Genomic DNA, 18,580 nt, shown 5'->3' on the forward strand with positions numbered 1-18,580 from the left:
TTGGATGTTTTAGTGAATCTATTTAAGATATTTCGTCGCATAGTGCTAAGGAAATAATTGGAATGTTAAATATTTAAAAGAAGGCAACAATGACAAAAAAATAAAAGTCCCCTTAAATATGGATTGCGAGGAATTAGCTTTTATGGATTTCTTGATTATCATAATTGTAGCAAAGGTGCGTTGGGATGATAAATTTTAGCAAGGTAGATACCCTAGACTTCTACCTTTTCTAGAAATTTGAAAGTAGGTAAACTTATGTGAAATCACGTACTTAAAAAGAATCGTAAATTGAAAGTGTTTATTTTTTATAATACATTTTTATTGTTTGCATGTTTTGTGAAGACTTATAATGTTTTATATGTTAAGACTAGTTAAACGTAAAAAAGGTGATACAAAATATTTAGATCTTGACGTTTTCAATTCCAAAAAGTTTCTGTGCTACAAATTAAAATATATTCTTAAAGGTTATGACGTTTTAGACTTTTAATTTTTTTTAGTATTATTTAAATAACTTGAAACTGGAAAATTTACATCAGAAAATATATAAATGCTTAAATATGGTTTGTGTAGCACATATAATACAGTATTATATTTGTATCTTATATTCTCTGAGGGTTTTTTTTATACATTGTCTTAAAACAAAAGTGAAAAACAAATCACAGCATCATTCTACTTGAAATCTTGACAAAACAGCCCTGAGCCCTTAGACGGAAAAAAACTGTTCGGTTAACAAGTCCTTACGCAAACATATTAAACTATCTTTATTTTTCCATAAACTGAACAATAGAATGGTGGATATGGACAACTTCTATTTCAAACAGGAGGCATGGACGGCCATTTTGCACAATGCGCTGGCCATGCGTGCCAAATTAAAAAATTGTATCATCAGTGGTGTAAGAAATATTAGTTGCTTGCCTCTAATTCACTATTTGACTCCTTTGTACTTTTGTTTTTTGAAAACGTGAACGACCGTTGTTATAAAAACAGTCCGTGGGCTAAATCCCGAATCTATGAAAAAAGTCTTGGAAATGTAGTGACAGAATGCGAAACGTCTAAGACATACGAAACACAGGAATATCAACTTCAACTATAATAAAGCCATAATACATGAAAAAAAGTAATCTTGTCTTATTTTGACATTAAAAAAACTGTGCTTTAACTTTTTCATTCAAAGTTTTTCAAATTTTACAGTTTTAAAATATAGTCCTCTATTTTTTCCATACTTAGTTAATTTTATTTAATACTCGGTTTACAAAAATTTTAAAGCCATTTTAGTAAACCACTTACGTATTAATAAAGTTTTTCAATACCTAATAATATGTTAAATAATTAGAAAATTAGATAGGTTATGTACATTTTTAAACAAATAAATGGTTCTACAGTATGTTAAGAAATTTGTTTTACATCAACCAATACCGTCAAAATCATTACTCCAAGTTTTTCCAGACCTATGTAAATAAAATTGAATAAAGCTTTAAAACAAAATTTCTTTAAAAAAAGTAAGAATTTTAATACCTTCATAAGTTGAACGTTTTTTCCGAATTATAAATTTCAAAAGTGAAGTGTATAAAACTTAATTATTTGGTTAACAAATTTAAAAATGTGCATAACATTTTTGAATATATTTTGCTTGGGATAATTAAAATGTCACCTGAAATATTTAGCTGCTTTTGAAAATGTCACAGTACGGGAAGACCGAATAAAATAAGGAATGGATGTTAATTATAAACAAAATAATAATAAATTAATTTAATCATTACTCAAAAACAAAAAAAAATGTTACTACTTTTTAAAGGTTAACATAAATATCCTGATTCGTACGTAATCTGTTAGTTCTTTAACCCTACTCGTATATTGAAAAACATAATTTGAACTGAAGTTATTACCATTTATATTTTTTGCTAAAAATACAATTTTATGTTGGATAGGATAGGTCTCCAACGGCCTGGAAATAAATAGAAAATATATGTGTACCAACCCAACCTAAATAATAAATAATACAAATGATGATCCTCTGCAGTTATCTTATACTTTATAGAATGAATAATGGCCTAAAGACCCGCGGGTTGTTATTTTTATTTATTTATTTTTGTTGGATTGTTTGTTTTTTATTGTTGAGAACATAGATTATTCCTTACTCCTATCACGTCAATTGTTAAATCCTTTTTATTTACGTACTTCAAGCTTCAGGGCTAGTTCCATTTTTTGTTCCGGGGCCCAGCCTTTACCAGAAATAACCATCTCCAGCACTGGCGTATGAGAATTTTCTGATTGATTGGAATCAATTTCCGACAAAGCCAGATGAATTGTGTTAAAATTTCATATTACGACTAGAAATCCAAAGCTAACATATACACAATTGTATATGAAAGAAAAAAAAACATAAAAACATATAAATCATGGATGAGAAAAAAAAGGATTCTGAATACTTTTGTTTATTTTATTAGACATCCTTTTGTTGGTCGATAGTATGTGTTGATAATTTTTCTATCCTCTCGGAATTCCTTTTGTTAAAAGAGATACGATTTTTTTCCGTTTTGTCCCGTATATGATTGCTCAGTCATATATTTCATATGTACCTATATTTTTTTGTTAAGCGAAAAAAAGGACTCGTCCTGTATAGGTTTGTGTCCTCTTACTCTCAGTCATGGGCAATAAGGATCCAACAAAAAAAGAATCGCAAACACAAAAAATAATACGAGCACAATGATTTCGTGACGAAATAAAATTCAAACATGTTGTGAATTATTATTTCGGTTTAGCTGTCCTCAATGTGGTGATGTGCTTGTGCAGTGCTTGCTTTTTGTATTTTTTTTTTTGTTTATGTTTTGTTTTGAGATAGGTCATAAAATGGATTCTTTGAATTGAGTTGATTCTCAAAAAAAAGCACAAAAAACAATAGCAGACTAGACCATAAGAGTCGGAAATAAACAAGGGCTATAGGATAACAATTGTGAGGCAACCAAAAACCTATTGCATTGATCAAAAGAATGGGAAATGATCAAAATTTTATGGCGAATTGGAAGCGTATCATTTGCTATATATACCAAAATGTAGCTTCATAGATATGGTGCACTTGTTTATGGATTTTTGTTTGTTCTTTTCTTGTATCAACCTCACCTATACATACGTACACATAAATTCATCCAAATTGTAGTAAAATATTTGATTGACAAAAATTAATTTTATATATCTTTGGCCATTTCGATTGGAATGGATTTTTGGTTTTTATTTTTACTTTTGTTCCTTATTTTTTATTTTCGTTTTATTTTTATTTCATTTTTTTTCGAATTTTATTGAGTAAGGTGATTAAAGTTAAATGTGGAAACTTAAAACAAATAGATGATTAATCCTTGTTAATAAAATTGAAAAAATAACCATCATTGGTATTGAAGTAGATTGGATTTTGGTTTTTATAGGCGAAGTTAATTTTTGATTCTCCCATTGGAATTCAGTTGGACAATTTTATAATGAAGGAATTGATTTCAAACAAAAATGTTCAACACCGAATTGAAAATTGTAAATTAATATAATTTCAAATTTCATGTGGTGGCCTTACCATCAGCCATTGTTTTTTTTATTGAAGAAAATATTAAAATATTTAAATTTTTTTTTTTTTAATAAATGAAGTTTATCTTTTATTTAATTTTTGAAAGAATAATATGTAATTCTCAATTGAATACATTTTGTTAAGTTTTTGTTTGTAATGATAGTGTTATTTTCAAACTTAGAGTTCTACGTGGGAAGAATACAGTCATGCTTTAGATTGACGATCATTTTCTTGGGCAAATTTTATAACTGATTTAAATTTTTAAAACAAATAAGCATTTTAAAGTTAGATAACATTGATATCATAACATGATTTAATTAAAAACATATTTTATTTTAAATTCCAACTCGAATCATATTTTTAAAACAACCATTCAAAAAGTTTCGAATTTCCTTTGGATAATTTATAGGGTTCTCTGAGACACATATTCCGTTGGAAAAAGAAAGTTAGCCTAACTATTGATGGGGAGTTTAATCTTACATACATAAAAAACGTCTACATTAGTGCCTTGTTTTTTTTATAAATAAGTTTGAAAACGAACTGTTTAAAAAAGTACTAATATAACATCTTAAAATATACCTGTAAAATAAGTTTGTCTTCAAAGATATACATGCCATTTGATTTGTCAAAAAAAACCCAATTCATCCCAAGACACAACTCATCTTAGGACATTTCATCCTGCAAGTGAAATATACTTGTAAGCGTACTTAACGAAAACAATTGTTTATGTATTCAACTATTTCGTTCAATTGGATAGACTTATTTTAATTTCATATTGGAAGAACCAGGATGGAAAGTAAATTATCTGAAGATAAGAAAGAGATAGAATATGTATATTTAAATTGTAAAGCGATCGCCTATTGGTTGTGTAGTTAGGTAGGTGTCTAAAACGAACATAGAATAGTTCACTTGGCGTCCTCATCTTTATGTAGATAGATAGATAATGACATGTTTATGATGATAGTGAAAGAATGTTATTGGAAGGTAGAAGGTACCTGCTACAATCCAATCACATTCCATCTTTCCTACAAGTTTCAGCGCAAACATGGAGTTATTACGTTCAGTTTATTTTTTTCGTTAAAGTACAGAAAATTGCTATTCATGTGTTGGTTACAGTCAGGCTCTTGTGCGTTTTGGATTTTAGTTATGAAGTGACACGTAAGCAGTAATTGTAGAAGTTGTACGTTTTTTTAACTAGTACTAAGTATTTATTCTTGTATATAGGTGAAGGCAAGTAAAATATGTGTTAAACAACTTTATTCTTACAGAATAATGTTTTAAAATCATGTACCTATACAAAAGTACCAAGATAATAATTCTTGATATACACTTTAAAATAGATTGTTGATTAAACATATCATATTCGTTAATCCGATGCAGTGGTGCTAAAGGGCCATAGTTGGTATTTACAATAGTTATAGTTATAAAAATATATAAATATGTACCAAATGCATTAATTTGGATAAAAGATTGGAATGTAATTAAAATTTTGTCAAAATAATTTACTTTAAATACAATTAAAGTAATTTAAAAAAAAATTTAAGATTCACTCAGATATTAACCTGAAAAATAAATTTGTCTTCAAAAATTTAAATGCCATTTTATAATCAAAAAACCGTTGATTTTTCAATTTTTTTTTTGAAAGTGGTTAGAGCGGTTTTTTTAAATTAATTTTGTATTAATAAAATTTTTCAATTTTGTTCTAAAAATATTTTTGGTATGCAGTTGTTTAGAGATATACGCTATACATTTGATTTTTTTTAAAAAATGTTGATCCGTTTTTGAGATATCGAATTTTGAAAAAAATTCAATATTTTTTAAAATCCAAACAATAAAAAGTTGGACTTTTGATAATCAAATTTTGTTAAGGAAATATAAGAGCTTATTCAGAAAAAACAAATTTTTAAAAATCAGTTCGTAACATAAAAAAACAAAATACAAAAATATGTTTTTCTTATTAAAAGAAGCCAATTTAAAAAATAAAATTTTAGAGAAAATTTAAAAAAATCTATCGGTTTGTTTTTGAGAAAATTCGAATTTTCGATTTTTGACCAAAAAAATTGTATGGGGCCACTGTTAGTTTTGATCTTTAAAACAAATGAAAAAAACGCCTAACGCGAATCTGCTCAAAACCTTAACTTCCAAGTTTGACCTCAATCGACCCAATGGTTTAGGCTGTAGGAGCGTGGACAGACAAACAAAACCGACCGGACGGAATCGCGGGACCCACTTTTTTTCGACTTCTTCTACCATCGTAATATCATGTCATATCATCACGAACTCAAAACATGCCATATAGTTCCTATATGTCGCAAGCAAAAAAATACACAAAATTTTAGAATATAAGTCTTATGTCTTTGTTTAATTTTGTTTCCCAAATCTTATGAGACGAAAATAAACACGATCCGATTTTTATACGCAAAATAATAATTTGTTTATAAAACTGTCTATATTTTAGATGGTTTGGAAATGTTTTTCTTTTATTAGTTTCTTGTATATTACATTTTTCAATTTGAGTTTTAATTTATTTTATTTTAAGTGTGCAGTCATTTACAGTCCCAGCTATTTTAATCAGGTTTTCGAATATTGTAATGTATTTAAATTATTTTGTATGCAGAATATAAACTTCTTCGTAGAAGTAAAGCACTAGATTTAAATAATTTTTTTATATTAATATTTTCAGTTTTCTGTTTTAGTTATTTTTTCAATATTTTGTTGAACCTCCTTTTGCTTGATTAAGAGCCTCAATTCTTTGCGTGATACTGTCAATGCCTGATTTGACTGTTTCCTGCATTTGTGTGTGGTGATTTCACAAGTGAATTACTCTATCAATAAGTGACCGCATCTTTAGCTACTTCCCTCTTCATCAGCTCCCACACGTTTTCAATGGGTTTAAATCAGGGCTGTTTCCCGGCCAGTCCAACAGAACGATGTTTTCTTCCCTCAAATAAGTTTTAATAGACCGGATTGTGTGGCATGGAGCTCCATCTTGCATAAAAATGTAAGCATACATCCATTCTTGAACGTTAAAAATATTGCGTATAATGTAATGATTATAAAAATTCGGCAGTGCGTCTAATAATATGGCCAGGGACTATAGAGCTTGTTAATATATATTTTACATTTAATTTTCGTAAAAAATGATGATCCGTTTTCAAAATATCGAAAAGAAAAATTTAGTCATTTTCTTGTGTAGGAAAAAAATTATTGAAATTGGTTCATTGTTTCTAAAGAAAACTTAAAAACAAAATAACGATTTTATGGGGTGCACCCTTCCGGAATAATTAATTTTTTTAATTCAATCCAAACTTACAAATTTAGAGAACATTTTAAAAATACGTATCGGTACTTTTTTGACAGTCAGTAAGTAAAACAGACTAATGGAATCGATTGACCCACTTTTTTTCGACTTCTATACGGTCGTTTTGACATGTTTTATTAAAATTACGAGTTTGGATTTTTTTACCAATGCAAAACTTGCTATATACTTCTTTTACGTCACAAGTAAAAAACTGAAAACATGTCTAGCATTGATGACCTAGTGGCTACAGATATGGAAATTTTAAATAGATACAGACTGAATTAATCAACTTTATTCAATAAAAATAAAAATTCATTTAATTTTTTAATTTTACTTGAATGAAAGTGTAAAATTAACATTTTAAAACATACCTAATTACATTTATGTAGAAAAAACATTATTCACATTTATGTGGAAACCCTTAATACATCGTATACAATACAAAAAGGCTTTTAATTTAAAAAATTATCATGATGTTATATTATAATTTTTGAGAAAAATAAAAACTATCCAAGTTCATCACAAATATTCATTAATTCATTCTGATGAATTGAAAAAAAAATCTCTATAAAATGCTGATTTTGTATTTAAAAAATTCTGTACTAAAAGAATATGTATACAAATTAACTTCACAAAAAATTATTATTAAATTGAAATTATTAATTATAGTTCTACGAAAATGCACCAGTGCATGTATTTTTAAAACTATTTTGTTATTTTTAAATATAACTTTTAAATGTCATTTAATAAAAGAAAATACATTCAACACTCAAAAACCATGAAATTCTTTTTTACACAGAATTCAAAAACAAAACATCGGATTTAATATTCTATCAGGCTATAGGGTGCTTTATGCCATGTAGATTGTAGGTTATAGGTAGGTTGGTAGGTAGCAAACAAAAATATCAGTAACAGAAACATAAACATTAAGCAAGCAAAAAATAAACAACATAAGAAAACACATTTTTCGCCAAACATTTATGTATGTAGATGTTGAGAATGTATAATAACACTGCAGGTGTATTCAGTCAACTGGTTGGAAAAATCAACATTACTTAAAATTACAAAATTTTACACCGCACATATACCGCATAAGTCCCAGGATTTTTAAAAAGGTTATACAATATACTCGATGGCACATATGTGTATGTAGCCCGTTTTTATCATACATCCCTTTAAAAATAAGTTTCCTTCGGTATAAGGATATGCCTGGAACAGAGCAGGGATAAACGGGAGAGGTTGAAATTCCATTTAACTCTATGACAAATTACAAACAAAAAACGTATAAATGAATATATTTTTTTATATAAAATCTCGTCCTATATATAACGAACAATTTTTTTCAAAAAAAAAAGAGTAAGTGGTTTCAGGTGTTTCCATAATATACAATGTATGTTACTGCTGTCACATAGATACATGGAAAAGAAATCAAGGTACACACGAGGTTTTAAATTGGAGTCAAAATGAAAAGGAAGACATTAACTGATTTTCTACTTATTTTTCAAAAATGAAACATGGTTTTAAATAGAAAAAGAACGTGGCTTAGAAAAAAATTTAATTGACAGATGGAATCTGTCAATTTATTTTTATTTGAATAATGAATATTGATGTAAAGAATAAACGGCGATGGTCGAATACGCAGTCAATAGTTCCAGTAAAATTGAATTTACTTTTGGTAGAGAGCTTAGTTTATTTTAAGTTCTTAACATTTCATTAAAAGGCCCTATAGATTTAGAGTGAAGTACACAATTTTAAGATCGTTATTTACGAGGTGTGTTCAAAAAGTACCCGGAATTATTAAATTTAGCGGGTCTGGAGAGTCCGAAGGTCAAAATTTGTGTTTATTGTGTCAAGTTTGCTTGAAAGGGTCTTAACTGGAGATGAATTATGAGTGTTTGATGTCAAAACCAAAGCACAATCGTCCACCTAAAAGCATCCAACGTCACCAACAGCTCGAACAAATGTGAAGGTTTTGCTTACTGTTTTCTTCGATTAGGATGGCATAGTGCATCAAGAGTTCTTACCATAAGTTCCTACGGTTAAAAAGGAGTATTACCTTGAAGTAATGCGACGTTTGCGTGAAGCAATCCGAAAAAAAACGCTCAGATTTATTCTCACTCGTCGTTGCTTGTTCGTAATTTTTTGGCCAAAAACTATACCGTAGTCATGTCACAAACTCTATATTCACCATATATGGCTCAGTATGACTTTTTCCTGTTTCCAAAGTTGAAGAAACCCATGAAAAGAACTTGTTTTTCCTCGATTGAAGAAATTAAGGCCGAATCGGTAAGAATGCTCAAGGACATATCAAAAATTGAATATCAAGGGTACTTCGAAGATTGGAAAAAACGCTGCCATAAGTGTATCATATCTGGGGAGGGGGACCACATTGATGTAAACGAATAAGTAATTATTTTTTTTGAAAAAACGGAAATTCCGATTAATTTTTGAAGACACCTCGTAGATGATTTCCAATTTTCTCGGGATTTTTCTTAGAAGTGATTATTTAATTTCTACTTAACAAGAACATTTAAAATGCCCCCAAAACAAAAATACTTATCTCAGTGACTTCGCGGGTTAATACTAATATGGCTTATATTTTTTCGATTTGGATATAATTAGGAGACAAAAAATAAGGTAACGCCATTGAAAATACATTGCTGAATAATAAATTATAGAGAATTGGTATGTAGCTTTGAACTTCCCGAAGAAACCTTTTTTTTATATTGTAAGTTCATTCATGGGGTTAATACCCTTATAGTGTTAAGCACTGCATAAAATTAGGTAAATGTAAGATTTTAAAGGAAACACCCATTTACTTTATAATGAGAAGAAAATATTGAAAAATCGTTTTTTCGGAATGTTTGGCTAGAAATGGAATCTCTGATGTACTTTGCAGTACTTCAAAGTTTGTGTTAAAAAATTAAGCTATAAGTATTTCTAGAAGTATCAATTTCACGAGGGTATGTTATTACAGCAAGTGCAAATTAATGTTTTTTGATAACAACTTGATCAGAAGAGGTAAAACACATTAGAAGAGGTATTCTAATAATTCAACAGTGGAATTATTGCTACAAAAACCCTACTGCCTATCATTAAGAATCTTTCGTTCTTCGACAAGTTTTTAGGCTAAATATTCATCAGCGTTTTTATGACTTTGAAAATAAAGGACTTAAATATGGTTTGAGATTGATTGGACAATTGCTGTTTTCCATCTGTAAAAATAATTTTGATGACTTAGTCATATAAAGAAAGCTTCCAAGGAGATTTTATTATTGTAGAAAAACAACTTTTCTGAACAATAGGAAAAATACTTTCTGTGCTATTAGATTTGTGAATTTTAAGAACTTTTAGTGCTTAAGAAATTGCATGAGTGTGAAAGAAGGTTTGTTCTACATAAACGTAGAAAACAAAATGAGCCAGGTCAGGCTCTAATATCATCATATAATATCAGAATTCTACAAGAATTCAACTGTTTTTTATTGTAATTTTTCATTTTTTTATGTTTTTTATTGTAATTTTTAGTGACGTACAAATTTTATTCGGATATGAACTTTACAGGTGTTATTAATTTATATCAACTTACTACGGGTTTCCTCATTAGGCCTTAAGACTAACTTCTCTGAACTTGTCCTCCTCTGAGTATTGACTGTAGGACTAATATACATATGTAGCTATTTCAAGCAAAAATTGTGAGAAAATTAAAAAGAAAATATGAATTCAAATTTGAAAAAAACATTTTTTGTGACCAACTTCGGAAAATTCAAACCTTAAACAAAAGCCTATTTGTACTTCTTGTATACAGAATGATTTCTAGAGAAACATCTTTTTCTTGTTTTAGCATGTTTTGTTTCCCTTGCCATTTAGAAGAATTTAGTTGTTAAGCTTCCCGGTTTAACCATTAATAATACCACAAAAATCTCCACTTAAACCAAAGAAACAGAACAAAAAAGACCCTTCAAAGTAATTTTTCGCATAACAAACCTTCACCTGCATACACACCCGTTGTACCTATAGGTGGTATGGTATGTACATATACTGATATTGTGTAGTACTAAAGGATTTCAAGATTATTCCTTTAATTAAGGAAAATAAACGGCTTCCTTACCACATCCTATGATGATAACACACACCAACCATCAGAGGAAGTCCTAAGCAAATATTATACCTACCCACATTTTATTGTATTGTATTTCGAAAAACACTTTTTGGGGCTGTTGTCGCTATTGTTGTCAAGGTGGTGTATTTTTAAAGGTAGTGTGATGTGGAGCTGTGTTGAAGATGTAGTCAACAAGATATACATAGGTAAGTATATATGAAAATATATTCAGATATCAACATATACACCAGGTGCTATATGACACCATTAACTGTCACAAGGTCGCCGAACTCATTATACAGGCTCAACTGATGCCATGTTGAAGATACACTCATACGAGAACTACGAAACCTCTTATAGCCCTTTTACATCCAGCCCCCCACCCCCTCTCCTCTGTACCACATCTTGGGTTTGTTTCGTTGGTATCGTCTTCGTTGTAGTCTTCGTCGTCGCAGTCGTTCAGTAATCGCAGCTGTTAATCCTTATTTTCATAATTGAAAAATGCCACCCTGTGTTCAAGCCCATCGCCTGAACAATGGAAACGGATTAATTATTAACGCAACCCCAGTTTCCATGTTACAAAAAGAAATACGAAAGCATACCCTTACCCTCCCCCCTTCATTTTTTTATACATCCCTACTGGCTTATTCATATCCTGTAAGGCATTCAGAGTTTTCAAGGAATACAATGTACCCCACAAAATACATACATACTTACATACACATGCATATACAGGAAGATATACTACAAAAATAGTATACAATATATGAATGTAAGTGAATTCGGATGGCAAATATTATAAAAGGTGAAAGACAAAAGGGAATTCCATTAAAAGCTCTTCAAAACTAAAAGTTTTATCCTTTGAACCGTAATTAAGGCAATTAACCACGCTTTCGTGGGAAGTTACTGTCTATACTGAAGGTATACCAACTATCTACAAAGACATTTAACTAATTACTTCTCATAAATAATTATGCGTGTTCGTATGTATAAACGAAACTAACATATAAATAATATATTACCATTGTGAATAGTTGTGAATTGATACAAAACTCCTTAAATGGAAAACACTTTTCGAACTTATAAAAGTTCTTAAATTTTAAATTGTTTCCTAAGAAAACCAAAAGAATACAAAATTTAAATCCAAATTATGTTCTAGAAATCTTTGCAGTTTATGATTTTCTTATTTGTGAAGGGTCTTCCAATTGAGACTATGACTATCTATCTTTGACGTAGCTTATAGCAGCTTCTGTCAAATTGCTTGTCATTCATTCGGTCAATTCTCTAGCAAGGAAGAATTTTAGTATCGTCAACGGCACAATTGTTTTTAATGAATTAATCTGGAGAAGTTAAAATCTAAGGAACGCAGCTCACGCCACGTTTTATAAATTCAGTACGATCAATTCGTGGTAAGTTCAATTCACCTCCAGACACACGATATGTGGCAAGTTCAATTCACCTTCAAGGGATGTTCCAGAATTGACAGTTTTTTTTTTATAAAAAAAATAAAAACCTAAAAAAACCTAGATTTGTATGAAGTTTTCTCTTATTACTTGCGACATATAGGAACTATATGGCAAGTTTTGCATTCGTGCAAAATTTCGAACTCGAGATTTTAATCAAACATGATATTACGATGGTAGAGAAGTCGAAAAAAGTGGGTCCCGCGATTCCGTCCGGTCGGTTTTGTCTGTCTGTCCACGCTCCTACAGCCTAAACCATTGGGTCGATTGAGTTCAAACTTGGAAGTTAAGGTTTTGAGCAGATTCGCGTTAGGCGTTTTTTTCATTTTTTTTTTAAGATCAAAACTAACAGTGGCCCCCATACAATTTTTTTGGTCAAAAAACGAAAATTCGAATTTTCTCAAAAACAAACCGATAGTTTTTTTTTTAATTTTCTCTAAAATTTTATTTTTTAACTTGGCTTCTTTTTATACGAAAACCATATTTTTGTATTGCTCAGGAAAGGTACCGCTCATAGAACCGTTATTTTGTTTTTTAATTTTCTCAGCAATTTATGAACAGATTTTAATAATTTTTTTTCTGAATAAGCTCTTATATTGCCTTAACAATATTCGATTAACAAAAATGCAATTTTTAATTGTTTGGATTTTTTAAAAAATATTGAATTTTTATTTTTCAAAATTCTATATCTCGAAAACGGGTCAACAATTTTTTACGAAATTCAAAAGTAAGACGTATATTTACAATCACTAAACAACTGCATTCCAAAAACATTTTTAGAACAAAATTGGAAAATTTTATATATAAAAAATTAATTTAAAAAAAAACCGCTCTAACGATTTTCAAAATAAAAATTTGAAAAATCAACGGTTTTTTTATTTATAAAATGGCATTTAAATTTTTGAAGACAAACTTATTTTTCAGGTAAAATTTTGAATCTTAAAATATTATTTTTTTTAATAATTTTTAGTGTGCATGAGCCCGAAAGAGCGCATTATTTTGATAAAATTGTAATTACATTCCTAGCTTTCATGCAAATTAGTGCATTTGGTACACATTTATATGATATATTTAATCAACAATCTATTTTAAAGAGTCTATCAAGAAGTATTATCTTGGTAACTTTACGAATAAGGCTGTTTCACACATGATTTACTGGCCTTCGCCTATATAAAAAAATAAATACTTAGTACCTACAAGTTAAAGAAACTGGCCAGAGAGAGTATATGTATTTTCTATTAGAATCACTTTTTCAACGCATACACATTGTACCTATTTATAAAGGTATTACGTACAACTTCTACAACTACTGCTTACGTGTCACTTCTTAACTAAAATCCAAAACGCACAAGAGCTTGACTGTAAACAACACATGAACAGCAATTTCTTGTACTTGTTCGTATGCTTGTTTTTTAAAACTTTAGTGAAAAAAATAGACTGAACGTAATAACTCCATGTTTGCGCTGAAAACTTGCAGTAAAGAAGGAATGTAGTATGTACCTTCTAGCCACCAATAACATTCCTTCATTACCATCATAAACATGTCCTTATCTATCTATCTGCATAAAGCTAAGCACGCCAAGTGAACTATTCTATGGTCGTTTTAGACATCTACCTGCTACCTAACTACACAACCAATAGGCGATCGCCTTGCAATTTAAGCATTCATGGTCTACCTCTTTCTTATCTTATTTATTTTCCATCCTGGTTCTTCTAATATGAAATTACAATAAAGCTCTATCTAAAGGAAAAAGCATTGAAGGAGCAAGTTGAATCTATATGAATCGCATCTTAGCTTTATACATAATAGAAACCATTTTTCATATACAAAGATCATACCCATAGGAAAAGCAGACTTATGAATGTAAATAAAAACAAATATCGGTAAAAGATCCTAAACAGCTGACGTAAGCATGCAAAAGTTTGTTTCATCCCCTTATTAGATACAATATTACGCCATTTTGTTTGTTATATAAAGTGCATTGATATAAATAAAACAAAAACAAATTCTTCAACCTTCATATGGAAGCTCTTTATGTGAAAACATATACAAGGATAGACTCAAATAAAATGAAGGAAAGGAAATTGTGTTGACTTTTTGGGTCGAAAATTAACTGTCTCCCTTATTCTGCTGGCTGCTTAAGGGAATGGGAATAACATTTTTCTCTCGCTCCCGCTGAATTTCTCTACTTGCGATACTAACGCCACGCCGCGGGCCGGCGCCGCGCCAACGACTCGGCATCTGGTCGCCCTAAAAGTTTCTGCTCATGAGAGTACTATGGTTTTCATATACAATGATCGTGCGGGTTTTTTGAAAAACCAAATGGCATTTACATCTTTGAAGCCAAACTTATTTTACAGGAATATTTTTAAATCTCATATAAGTACTTTTTTAAACAGACTCTTTGCGTACAGGAGCAAGTTCGTTCGACCCAGTCGTGCATTTTATTTTTTTTTCTTAACTTGGCTTCTTTCAATTTGAAAAATATCAATTTTAGCGATGCCCTAAAAAGGTACCCCCATAAAATTGTTTTCTGAACAAAATTAAATTACATTTGAATTCTATAAATGTTTATTTATTTTGCAGGCATGTTTTGAAATCTTAAACACATAGAACCAAGATTATGCGACCCAGTCATATTTTGTTATCACGCATCAGTTTTGTTTGTCAACTTAATTCAGATTTGTGTTTATTCTAAAGCATAATATTTAAACTAGTATTGCAAATAAAACCTTTTACTGCTTGTTAGAAACATGAACACTTAATACTTAAGTTAAACGAGCTTCATTTGGCTAAAATCAGTCCTAGCGCTAAGTACACGCTACCAGTATTCGCGTTTAATATATTTTTAAACCTACTTTCAACTCTGTGCTCTTTTTACATACATTTATTTAAACTTAAACCTAAAAAGTAGTCTTCCGGTGGCGTTTTATCAACTAAGTATATACAATGCTTCCAGACATGGCTTTATTTATCTTTCTATTTTGTAATAAACCATTTTTTATTTAACTTAACCTTGTATATAATAAATGCCGTCTTTTGAGCTTATGTTATGATAAAGAGATAAAACCAACGCAATAGCTTCACTTTGACAGTAAAAAAGTTCCAACAAAATTTTAATGACTTAAGATATGCTTTGCCTGGTCTTATAATTACATATCTTCTGCTTCAAAATAATGGCAACACCATAAACTGGTGCAGTTGAGTGTAGATTTTTTTGAACATCGTGAAGTTATGTTTTTATCAAGGCTATTTTGCATAAAATGCAGGCAAAGAAAAATTAAAAAGGGGTATAGTATTTTTTAGGAGACAATTGGGTATTTTATGCTTTAAAACAAAATCTAGGAAAAAGGATTCTCTTAAAATTTGGTAGCATTTGATAACTTTTTTTAATATTTTTAAAACTTGTGATAACTTTTAGATTGTTTTTCGGTTGTTTTCTTATTAGAAGCTTCTGAAGATGTTGACGTTAATTCCGTGAAAATTATGTTTTATTATGGGTAAGTCAAACATTATATTTTCACGCGAAATAGTAGAGAATTTCTACATACATGTTTCTACATTATTTTTAACCCTTAATTTTCTTATATATGATTCATAAAAAATATTTAATTTTCTAGGCCTAGTTATAAGGATTTTGAGCTTTTTGATTTGAATGATGGAGCATCTCTCTTAAAACATCCAAAATTTATTCACAACCACACAACTTTATTTATGCCGGGATATACGAACCATAGAATAAATTCTATTACAGTCTTTATGGCAAGGTCGTATTTGAAGGGGAACTTTTCTAATTTTTTGAATTTGGATTGGGAAAAATTAGCCAATGGAGATTATACTTCAGCACAACAAAATGTCTTTAAGGTATGAGCACACGTGGGAATCATATATCAAATACATTCCTTTTCTTTTCAAAATTTGAAGAATATTATAATATATTCACTTTGATAGTAGTTAAACTCAAACTGGAACTATCATAATTCCGAAAATCGAAGTGTTAAACATTCAAAACTGCAGAAACACGAAATCCACAAAAATAATTATATTTCGGAAATATAATTTTTGATCTAAGCTTTTATGGATTTTCCCCTTTGATAGCTTGTTTTTTTTTTGAATTTTGAGTTTTCTGAGATTTTGTCCAACTCATCAACACGACTTACACACATTTTTCCTCTTGAAGCTTTCGGAAAAAGTCGCTGAATTTATCATCGATCTATTTAACCTTGGAATGGATGAAGATTCCTTCAGCATGATTGGACAATCAATGGGTGCACGTGGTATAGGGGTTATTGCGAGAGATGTCATAATACGAAGTAATGGAAGCAGGATAGTATCGAGGTAAGTCAAAGAGTACAATATGGTGGACCGTAATGTGTTTTTTTCTTCTTGCTTTAAATGTTCTTCTATAATAATCTTTCTATTTTGTAAAGAATAACACCCTTAGACCCATCAAACGAAGAAGCGCATGATAGTTTCATTTTGCCAGTAATTGATAAATCTTTTGCAAAGTTTGTTGATGTAATTCATTCGGATTCTGGAGGAGTTGGAACAAGAAAAGCCATGGGGCATGCTAACTTCTGGCCCAATAATGGTATTGCATTACAACCTGGATGTCCTGATGTAAATCAATGTAAGTCATATATATTCTATACTTTATATAAATTAAAGGAATTGATTTTTAATCCAAAATTTAGCGAAATATTGCAGTCATACCAAAGCAACTGCTTATTGGGCTGAAAGTGTAGCTCACAAAAAACCAATATTAGCATTTCCTTCAGGTAGCTATGAGGAATTATTAATAAATGGAATTGAAAAGTATGTAAATAGAGCTGTTCCGATGGGAATACAATGTCCTATGAGGTAAATATTTTCATTATTTCTTCAACATATAACAGTAGTTTATTTTATATTTCAGTACAAGGGGAGATTATTATTTACAACATAATACCACTTTTGGTCATTGCTATTTTATTGTTCGCACATTCGGTAGAATTCCTTGTGAAATTTAGTTTGATAATAAATATTTAAGAAATAAAAAAAAATGTTTTTATTGTTTGCAATTTTTTTCCAATTTTTGGAATGAAATTGAAGGAACTTAAGGTCAGTTTTATTTTATTTGCTTGAGAAATTCAAATTTTAAAAATTTGCTAAACACTATATAAAGTTTTTCTATCAAAGTCGCAAGAAAACTCATACACATATACATAGGTACACACATTTCGTTGGTAGCTTTGTAGTCTTCATTTTCAAAGCTCTTGTCTGCTGACTCAAATTTAAATGATAAATTGGAATAAATATTTGTATAACAATAAAAAAATGATATAATAGATAACAAAAGTAGGCCAAATAAGGCCTATTAAGGGTATTTGTTTATTTTTGCGTTTAAAATACAGTCAAAATCGGTTATAACGAATTCAATGACACTAGGGTATTTGTTCGTTTTACTTTCTCTTTCGTTATAACAATTTTTAAAATTTGTCTTCCCTTTTAAATTAAAAACAATCTTCCAGCTTTAAAATAATTTAAGTTTTTTCTTCAATTATCTGATGAAGTAATATAAATATGATTATTCGAGTGGATTAGCAAAAAGGAAACTAACAATTTAATATCATATCTACGAAATTAGTTTAATTTACTAAAGACTTTGTATGAATCTTCGCGGGAGTTAAATATTTGTTTGCAATAACCTATTTTATGTTCTGAGCGATGTCGTTATAACCGATGTTGATTGTATAAAGTTATTTAATTAGTTGACAAAGCAAAGTATAATCAACTAATAGAGATATAATGTACACTTGACCCATTTTAAAGTTGGAAGCCTCAATTCTTCTTTGAATGCTATTTTATATTTTATGAAATTGAATTCCACGAAATGCTTGAGGATCAAGAACTTAGTGTAATAATTAGGGTTACCAAGCATTTTTTCTCTGTATTTCTTGGTCTGCTTATCTTTGTGAGATCTGCAGTTTGGATTGTTCGCACATTCGGAACAAAAATGGTTTTACCATCGTAATAAATGTATACTACCAGCTTTGATGGTTTTTAGAGAACTGATAAAATTGAAAACAAAAAAACGACTTAAATATCTGTAAAATAAACAAATGTATTAAAAATAAAAAGTACAATTTTAAAAAGAATTCAAATTGCGCTGTTTTACAACAAAAAT

General features: G+C 29.6%; 2 protein-coding genes across 6 annotated transcripts in view; one reads left to right on the forward strand and one right to left on the reverse strand.

The window, feature by feature from the left end:
• The window catches only part of LOC129950548 (uncharacterized), a 70,809-nt gene that overhangs the window by 28,833 nt on the left and 23,396 nt on the right, over nt 1-18,580 (reverse strand). The gene's annotated exons all lie outside the window — the stretch shown is intronic.
• LOC129950549 (phospholipase A1 member A-like) lies at nt 14,886-17,454 on the forward strand. Of its 3 annotated transcripts, none has more exons than XM_056062481.1 (7): nt 14,886-15,400; nt 15,836-15,914; nt 16,035-16,278; nt 16,595-16,752; nt 16,845-17,044; nt 17,109-17,274; nt 17,330-17,454. In XM_056062481.1, exons 1-7 carry the CDS (start codon nt 15,364-15,366, stop codon nt 17,421-17,423), a joined length of 978 nt encoding a protein of 325 aa, XP_055918456.1. In that variant the 5' UTR covers nt 14,886-15,363; the 3' UTR covers nt 17,424-17,454. The 3 variants fall into 3 exon arrangements, with proteins under 3 accessions (XP_055918456.1, XP_055918457.1, XP_055918458.1); XM_056062482.1 differs by having other exon boundaries at nt 14,886-15,354; XM_056062483.1 differs by having other exon boundaries at nt 14,886-15,354; nt 15,863-15,914.

This window comes from Eupeodes corollae, chromosome 3 (assembly GCF_945859685.1).
Source record: "Eupeodes corollae chromosome 3, idEupCoro1.1, whole genome shotgun sequence".
Lineage (NCBI taxonomy): Eukaryota > Metazoa > Arthropoda > Insecta > Diptera > Syrphidae > Eupeodes > Eupeodes corollae.